The sequence below is a fragment of the Oratosquilla oratoria genome, chromosome 6, assembly GCF_046742065.1.
Source record: "Oratosquilla oratoria isolate Oo_2021 chromosome 6, ASM4674206v1, whole genome shotgun sequence".
Lineage (NCBI taxonomy): Eukaryota > Metazoa > Arthropoda > Malacostraca > Stomatopoda > Squillidae > Oratosquilla > Oratosquilla oratoria.
Genome location: NC_134782.1, coordinates 58,536,818 through 58,546,628, shown reverse-complemented (window position 1 = coordinate 58,546,628; position 9,811 = coordinate 58,536,818). Strand labels below are relative to the sequence as shown.

Sequence of the window (9,811 nt, the reverse complement as noted above, 5' to 3'; positions counted from 1 at the left end):
GACTTGAACCTGCGCTAGCACGTGACAAGTGATAGTGACAACCGATTGCGCCATCAAGATATACATACATGTATATATATATATATATATATATATATATATATATATATATGTGTGTGTGTGTGTGTGTGTGTGTGTGTGTGTGTGTGTGTGTGTGTGTGTGTGTGTGTAATACATTGAATGGGTTTGTCATGTTATGGTGTATAATTGCGCGCACTTCTTTATATGTGTATTTGTATGTGTGTGTGTGTGTGTGTGTGTGTGTGTGTGTGTGTGTGTGTGTGTGTGTGTGTGTGTGTGCTAAAGATGGGCGTTTTCGTTTACATGCACCTGTGTATACATATTCGTGAAAAATACATAATCTCTTGTAAAAAGACTTTTGCAGTGTTGCCTGCCCAAACTATCCCGTATGGAATATTGACAATATCATAAAGGGACTTCAGTGACTCCCCTACGGACCAAAGAAACGCAGCAGTCTTTAAAGTCTCCCCTTCACCACTTTACAAAGGGATGAGCATGCCCGCAGGAGACCTTTTGGTCTGTGTCTTCACATCCCTGGGGCTGTATTGTCCCCACGGATATAAGCGCTGGTTATTTCTGGTGACGCGCTCAGTGGGGGAAGGTACAGCTGGCTGCACATCTAAGGTCTACAGTGGCTCGCGTCTAGCCCAGGAGTTCTCACCCTGGGGCTATAGCAATCTGTTACAAAGTATACATTTCTATATAAGGAGAGGAATATGAATTTAAAAAAAAATCTGTCCTAACGGAAGAAATATAATTATGATTGTTAATTTATTAATAAAGCAAAGGGTTTCTCTTCATCAACATCTTATTATTATCATTATTATTATGGTTTTCATTTGTTAATTTTTATTTTTATTTCATTTTCTACTTATTTCTTCATTATCTATCTATCTATCTATATATATATATATATATATATATATATATATATATATATATATATATATATATTGCAACAATAATCACAATAACGCGTGACGAAAAGATATTGCAGAAACCACAGGGAAATTAAAGTCGGAATACTGAACGTTTCGTCTATTTTCGTCTATTTCGTCTATTACTCTGAGGATGTCGTAATAAATGAAAACGTTCAGTATTCCGACTTTAATTTCCCTGTGGTTTCTGCAATATATATACATATCTTTTCTTTTTCTTTTATCATTTGGGGATTTGGGACCACAATGAAGAGGAGCCACAGGAAAATTAATAATTGATGAAGTTGAGGAGGAAAGGATTGATGAAAAAGGATTGAAAACTAATAGATTCTCGCCTCAGAGGAAGACCTGACCTGTCGTTTGATGAGGCAGCGTTGTCTTCGAAACTGAAGATCAGGATTTGAGGAGAAAACATTCAGTCAGCGAATTCACTAAATTGCTGACTTGTTTGCTTGCTGACTCGATGGACAACAGTAGAATGTTCAGCGGACGGAATAAATTGAAGAAGCATCTAGTAAGCGCTGAAACTATCGGTTGTTTTAAAAGAAAATTAGATTACTTTGTGGATAGGGACGACAGGTGGTAATAGAACTACCTAATGTAGGCCTTAGGGTCTCTTGCAGTCTCCTTTATTCTTATGTTTTTATCAACGGCGGTGGAGTCACATAGGTGATAAAGGAAAGCTTTAAAGGAAGTTCACAGACCGAGCGAAGGTCGAGGGGATGGTGGTTCGAACCCTGCCACCGGCGAAGTTGAACCAAGGAGGACATGGTTTATTAAATTCCACGCTACAAAGTCCTCTGTGAGGGGCATCGTCCTAGTCTCCCAATAGGAGGGAGTTTGTGACGATAAACCATATCATCATTATCAGTAGGCTTTGAAGAGAACCAGCATTCTTCTCTAAGTGGAGATTAGTCTTCGACCATAAAAGAATCCTACTTGACTCTGATCCATAGGGGTATCAATATAGGTCTCCCCACTAAAAAAAAAAAAAAAAAAAATCGCGAACGTCCTGACATCGTCGGGGCACACGACAGCTTCTTTGAATACGACGGGCATATGAGCCGTGTGGGCAAGCTACGGCCCGCGGGCCGGATGCGCCCCGTCAAAGGCTTCCGTGCGGCCCGCCGAGATAAAGTTATATATTCACGTCATTGCAATAGGGGAAGGTGGGGTAAGACGGACCCCTTAAGAAAGAAATGGGTCTGGAAGCCACATTTTGATATTTTCTTAATGTTTTAGGGGTTGTGGTGGTACTTTGGGGTCTTATGATTCCAATACGCAACCTAGGTACGGTTATTTGAGGAAAAAATTTAAACTATGCTTAAAATAAAAAAGGTAACTTTTATTGTTTCCGAAAAAAGATGACGGGGTAAGACGGACCCCAGGGGTCCGTCTTACTCCGTCATTTTTTTGGGTACTTCCTAAGGGTTCATCATAATCCTCGACCAAAAAATAAGAAAAGAGATCCTTCCTGGAATAAATGACAAAGAAAATCCTTCTTTCAGCATCCTTTACCATCATACATTTGCTTCTGTGCCCATTTTACATCTTCTTCACTGTGCCCAGTTTACATCCTCTTCACTCTCGCTACTGCTTTCATGAAGCCAGGATGGTCCAGCTTTTGCTTGTTGAGTTTTTGGTTTTATTTTCCTTTTTTCACGTTGTAGTTGCTTTGATATGATTGCTGTTTTATTTTTGGCTTCTATTTTTTTTTTCTTTGCTAGACTGACCTCTTTTTCTTTTTTCTTCTGAACTTCTGTCTCGAGCTCATTCTTGTATGGGGATCCTGTCATTCTTGTATGGGGATCCTGTCATGTTGAGGGGTCCCCCTTGAGTCCTAGGTCTTTTCTTTCGTGTCGTTATGGTCACCTTTGGCAAGGGAACAATTTCCTTGGGTGAACTACCTGGCCTGAACAGACTTGGTTTTTCAGGAACAGGAACAGCACATGGGTTTTTCGATATGTCAGCTACTTCCAGTTCAGGTTCATCCTCAGTGACCATGATAGGAGGGGCGACATGGTCGTTAGATCTTCCTCTTTCTGATCAGCATCTAATGGAGAGTCTGTTGGGTGTGCAGGTAAAAATGCAGCTTCTCCGAAAACATGCTTATTCAATGGGCAGATACCGGTTTTCTTAAACCCATTAATGGCTGTGTTTGGAACAGCAGCATGGAGATAGGCCTCACCAAACAAAGCACTTATTTTGTAGATTGTCACAAGTCTGCCAGGATTGTTTCTGAGGAAAGTTTCAACAGCCCTCACATAGTAGGCATTCAGTGGTTTCATAAATGAAACATCCAGTGGCTGCATTCGGTGACTGCAATGTGGTGGTAAAACAACAATCGTGACATAATTATCCCTGGCAAGATTGATAACATCAAGATTCTTGATATGGGTCATGTGTCCATCCATAATCAGCAATACTGGATCATTCACTGATGGCTTGGTGTGGGCAAGAAAGTGCTGAAACCATTCTGTAAAAATAGGGAGCTGCATCCACCCAGATGGATGACAGGCAAATCCGATTCCTGGTGGAGCACCATCCTTTAGTTCTTGCTTCATACGAACCCGTGGAAAGATGAGGAAATTCCTTGGAGGCTGCTTTCACACACATCTTTTTTTCTTTAACTGCAGATATTGCATTCTGCATTGCTTCTGTATTCCATCCCCCTCTATTACTTATCCTCACGTATTTCCGGGGCATCTACAAGGAAAAGAAAAAGAAAATGCTAAGTGTTTGTAAAATATTTAGAGTATGGGGTGAGATGGACCCCTCGGGGTCCATCTCACCCCATACGTAAATATTCGCATTATGCATTTTTTAATAAAACATCTATGTTTGATATATCATTTTATGGCACATACCTATAATGCACACACGATTGGCTATATGCAGCATGATTACTAAATTATTACAGCCAGTATATCAATGCAAAAAAATAATTATCTTACCTTCTCCAAATAACATCAGCACTGTCCAAAAACACAAACCTCCACATTGAGCGCAAATGCGGTACTGAACCTGGTTTCCGGTTCCACCCGCGTGAGTTACAGTTGATGTTGAGGACATCTAGCGGCAACAATCTTAATCATGCCCTTTCTAATTCAAATTAGAGGGGAGGGTCCATCTCACCCCAGGGGTCCGTCTTACCCCACCTTCCCCTATATTAGTTAATAATTTCTTCTTAAATCGAGTTACTTTTTTCAAATAAATGTACTTTATATGAAACTTCTACTGATATTGATTAATGTTTTGTTTTTCTCTTGATGAAATTTTTATTTTTATTTACAAATGTTATTATTATAATTATTATTATTTTTACTTAGTATATTATGCGGCCCTTTAGATTTGTGAATTTCTGAATGTGGCCCTGGCACTGAAAATTTTGCCTTGCCATAGTATAAACTATATTTTCTATAAACTGCCGGGCGATTTTATTCACCTGGTGTGGATCTCTGGTCATGGATCACGTGGTGGACTCGTGATTGACAGCTGTTACCCTCCCGGATGAGAGCTAAGGTTCATATATCGCCCGATCTTTAATGATGTGACCTCACACACACACACACACACACACACACACACACACACACAAATCCTTGCCCACCAAAGTTGGGATGCCGACACACAATGCAGCAATGAAAAAAAAATCTGCCTTGGGTGAGGCTAGAACTCGGATCGCTGAATTAACAGTGGAGCACGGTATCACCACACCATTGAGCTGTGCACGAGTAAATTTGTGTGTGCGTGTGTGCATATGTAAATATGTACCTTGTGTGTATAAAGATAAGTGTACCCAATGTAGCCTCCAGGAAATAATGTTGAATATTTGTGTGTATATATATATATGTATTTTTTCAGAAATCATTTAAAAAACTTGCCAGCCCATACCCCGACCCTCCATCCTCACTGACCATCCATTCTTCAACCAATATCATCCATTCGAGAGTTGACCCCCACCCCAACCTCACCAAGAGAGGGTATACAGACTTGGAAAGCCTCTATATCTTTTTAGTAAAGTTTCTGTGTACGTGTGTGCGTGTGTCTGTGTACGTGCGTGCGTGGCGTGTACGTCCGTGTGTGTGTGTGTGTGTATGTGTGTGTGTGTATGTGTGTGTATGAACACGGAGGCCATTATTGTCCCACCGCCTTCGAAGTCGACGACTTCGAAGGCGCCTGTCTGTCGAGGGAAGAGAAAGCAAGGAAGAGGGTGGGTGGTAAGCTTTAAAGCACGTATCAGGGGTTAGCATGAACAAGAAGAAGAAATATAATGCTGATAATAGTAATGATAATGATAATGATGTCAGTAATCATTGTAATCATAATGGTAATAATGATAGTAATTATCATTATCTCGTGATGAAAATAAATAATGATAATAATGACTTACGGGTATAAACAGAGACAGGAAACTGAGCTTAGGAGAAGAGAGGAAGAGAGTGGGAGGAGGGAAATGAAGAGGAGGAGGAGGAGGAGGAGGAGGAAGAAGAGGAGAAGGAGGAGAAGAGGAGGAAGAAGATAACGCCAACAGAGGGGAAATGGTCTGCCATGTTGGGAAGGTGGTGAAACGTGTGTGGTGGTGTCTTGTGGTGTCCAGTGATGGTGATAGTGGAAGTGGTGTATTGATGGTGTCTTGTGGTGGTGACTGGTGGTGTCTGGTGGTGATGATTACAATAATGTGATGATGATATGACATACGATTGTCAAGGATTTCATTATGAAAATGTAATTATATCAATGATGTTAGTGAAACATGGAAGAAATGTTCCATTTAAATATTTATTTATATATATTCCCTCGTTTACGTAATTTTTACTTCAGCGACGTCACAGCGGTTCATGTGAAGGATGCAACGTTTATGTAATTCTGTTTAGTTTCTTGTTTCCCAGGCTTTTATGAGTCCATTGTTGGTGCTCACTAGAGTAACAACACAAGAACATAGGAATGAAGGAGAGCGCAAGACACCATAAGGCCTACACTAGGTAGTTACATGTCCATTGCCACCTATCAACAGAGCAGTCTTGTTGTCGGTAACAGTAAATTGCACCAAGAACCAGGAATATTTACGGAAACTGGCTTAATGTGGCGATCACAATGTTCTAGACTTCTGTAAGAACATCTCGACATTTTAGGTTCAACTTCTTTTAGTTGGTCACTCAGCTTGTCACTCTATGACGCAAGACTAATTGGACATTGAAATATTTGAAAAACAAAAGATCGCAACCGAAAGAGTTTCTTCTCAAACGAAGTAGAAAAAGCAAGTAGCATGCTAGCGAGAAATGGCCAGCATGTCGCCACTTTTAGGCATGTAGGAGACTTAACCTAGAAAATAGCTAAACGTTAAATGGTGTCAGATTATTTAGATTTCTATGCACGGCCATCTTACCATAACGGCTTGTCGTCTTGCCAGATGTACGATGCCACAGGCAGAAACATTTGCCTATCAGGTATGCATATATGTACACATACATACATATGCATATATTCGTGAAGCGTGGCAGGAGATTCTCTTCCAAGCATATTCTGTTGAAAACGACAGCAAATGAATTATAAATAACTTTCGTAAGCTTTCGGAAAGTAGATTTCTGTGGAAAGGAGAAAGGAAGAAGTAAATTTCCAATAGACATTGAGAACTCATATTGGCAATGCAGAAAATAAAGCAAAAAACAAAACAGAGTATATTAAAGCAAGGCGTTTCGCAGATAGTTCTGCATCTTCAGTTGGAGTGTAGATTTGTAAACGAGTGAGATTATGTATACGAAGTAAAACTAATCTTGGAGAGGTCACGCTTGGCCTTTCTCAACTTAACTGACGTCATTTTGTTGATTCCTCAGCCTAACTGATCGTCTTGGGCATGAGGTCTGTGCCTTTGTAGGGTGCTTGTGTGTATTCTGGGCCTCCGTGGGGTGGGTGTCCTCTATACTTGGGGCTCTCTTCTTGTGGGCAGATGTCTCCCATTTGTTGGTCTCATACTAGGAAGGGAGGAGAAATCATTAGCTTGTACATTAATTGCAGGTTGTAAGTCTTTTATAATTACAGCCTCCAAGATGGCCAGGCGTTGGAGATCCAATTCCTCTGCGACAATTTCTGTAGTACTCAACATAGTTTCCCTATCGAGATGGCGTCTGTGGTGGATCAAAAAGTGGTGTATAGAGTCCCCCTTGGAAGACATCTTCTCTAATTCTGAGAAACAACATCGCCCCGAAACCTCATGGAATTTGTCAATCCCACGTAGCGTACAAATTCACTTGACCAGAGGGGGACTGTACGCCCCATGTCTACCTACTTGGGAAGGACAACTACCACCCTGTCCAGACAAATCACTCTCCACCTTCAACAAGGAGGACCAAAACACCAACTCTTGACAACAACACCATCTTCATCACCATAACCGCCGTTACACCCATTACCCGTAGCACCATTTATACCACCACCACCAACCATACCTCCACCACCTTCCCTACCACCACACTTCCAGCTTTTCCCAGTATCGATTTTGATCACCGTGACATCATACCGTATGACGTCACAATGTCGTTATGTATGACGTCACACTAATTGCATGTATGACGTCACTCGAGGTACATATGAGTTCACAGTAGGGTGTGTGACGTTACAGTTATGTATGACGTCACGTTTGACGTCACAGTGATGTGACATCACATGTTAGGTCACAGTAGGGTTATAGTGATGTCACAGTAGCTTTGTGTATGACGTCATATGTGACGCCACAGTGTCTTTGGGGCACATTGCTTCTTCGCATGACGTCACACTCCTGGTGTGACGCTGTGCACCCTTTATACAGTCACCTTTGCCCTTTGTGCATGGACAGCCTGTGCGTTGGGGGTTCGAACCCGGGTCTACGTAGGGAAGAGGCGAGACAGGAAACCAATTGGGGAATTGACGTCACTCATTCTGGGTGTCTCCAAGGAGATTATGTTGAACTGAGGGGCGGGAGTGTGGGGGGGGGGGGGGTTGTCACAGAGCGAAGGGGTGAAGACTTGATGAGATACAGAACAAGTAAGAGATCGACCCTCCTGAGCACCTTTCACAAGAACGGTAGCAGTTGTCAGGGAGAAGGCCCACATCAATGTATCCTCAAGCTGAAAAAAGACAAAAAATAAATAAGTAAGATAAAGGGAGTGGGGAGAGAGAAGAGAGAGAGCGAGGGGGAGGGCGAGAGAGAGAGAGAGGTACAAATAAATAAAATGAAAAATGGAGAGAGAGAAGATGGAGAGGCAGTTAAATAAGATGAATAAAGGAGAGAGAGAGAGAGAGAGAGAGAGAGAGAGGGAATAAGATGAAAAGAGACACAAGATAGAGAGACAATTAAATAAGATGAAAAAAGGGAGAGAGAAAGAGAGAGAAAGAGAGAGAGGGAGAGCTAGGGAGAGAGAAGATAAAACAGAGAGAGAAATAAATAAGATGAAAATTAAAGAAAAGAGAATAGGATTTTTACTGACGAAAAGGGGACGTTCCTCTTCACTAACCACTTCAATTTGGTGTCACGATTTATGATTTTTTTCTTCTTCTTCTTGAAACAGACGATTTTATTCAGCCGAATGTTCGACCTTTGCCCTGAAAAGGACTGTGACCCCTTCCCTTACGAAACTAGCGTCCGTCCCTTTATGACCAGAAAATCAAATGTCATCAGTCAGAATAGAACATAAGAATGAAGGAGACTGCAAGAGAGACCGTGAGGCCTACACTAGGCAGTTCCATGCCCCTTATCACCTGTCGTCCCCCATATTATAAAACCATATCCAACCTTCTCTTAAAACGACCAATTGCCTCATCGCTCACGACATGGTTACTAAGTCCTTAGAAGACGTCTCAGTGTTGATGGGGGTTGACACAGGTCCTCAGACGTTTGTGAATGTTGACACAGCTGCAGGGAGGGGGGGGAGGAGGGGGGAATAATGGAGTTATACCCAACATTGTTTACTTACTTTTGTGAACATACTTGCACAGATGAAGACTTTGTGCCCTTAAAAGGTCCCTGGTGAAGAATCTGCTACGAGGCGAAGAGCGGGCACCCTCTCTGACAGGAATTTCTCAAATACGGAATAGTTGTCCTCTCTGTGTTATTGTTTATTATTATGATGATTATTATTATTATTATTATTATTATTATCATTATTACTATAATCATTATTATTATTACTATTATTATTATTATTATTATTATTATTATTATCATTATTATTATTACTATTAATATTATCATCATTATTAGCATTATTAGTTTAGCTTTATCACGCTCTGCGGGGAAATATTTACATGAAAGAGGGTAGGTTTATCACGCACTGGGAGTACATATCTACATAAGGGTAAATTGATCACGCACTGGGGGGTACATATTTACATAGGGTTAGATTTATCACGTGCTGAGGGTATATATTTAAATGGATGGGGTTAGATTTATCATCCCCTGGGGGTACACTTTTAAACGTTAATGTGGTTCTCTTCTGTAGTCTCGACTCACCTTTTAGGCAGGCTCATATTGGTACTCTCTCTCTCTCTCTCTCTCTCTATATATATATATATATATATATATATATATATATGCGTGTGTGTGAGACCGTGGTATCCCTTCAACATATATATATATATATATATATATATATATATATATATATATATATATATATATATATATATATATATATATATATCAGATAACAACAACAGTGGAAAGACGTCCATTTTAATCGAGTAATTAATCATCTGCTGGACGAGTATCAAATTAAAGACACGATGTAACTTTTTTAAGCAATCCATCCTGAATGGTTCTAATGATTTATCTTCTTTGCCAGTCAACGATCTCAATCAACCAAAGAAAACCTTTG

At 40.6% G+C, this 9,811-nt stretch overlaps 1 protein-coding gene across 1 annotated transcript; it reads right to left on the bottom strand.

The window, feature by feature from the left end:
* Window positions 1-2,625: 2,625 nt before the first annotated feature.
* On the bottom strand, window positions 2,626-3,993 carry LOC143026186 (uncharacterized). Its single transcript, XM_076186201.1, has 2 exons — window positions 3,914-3,993; window positions 2,626-3,665 (listed from the first exon to the last, which is right to left on the bottom strand). The coding sequence occupies exon 2, from the start codon at window positions 3,521-3,523 to the stop codon at window positions 2,930-2,932; it is 594 nt and encodes a 197-aa protein (XP_076042316.1). The 5' UTR covers window positions 3,524-3,665; window positions 3,914-3,993; the 3' UTR covers window positions 2,626-2,929.
* Between the last annotated feature and the right edge of the window lie 5,818 nt (window positions 3,994-9,811).

Bases quoted from the DNA above. Each gene is read 5' to 3' on its own strand.
- LOC143026186 (XM_076186201.1), bottom strand. From the start codon at position 3,523: ATGAAGCAAGAACTAAAGGATGGTGCTCCACCAGGAATCGGATTTGCC.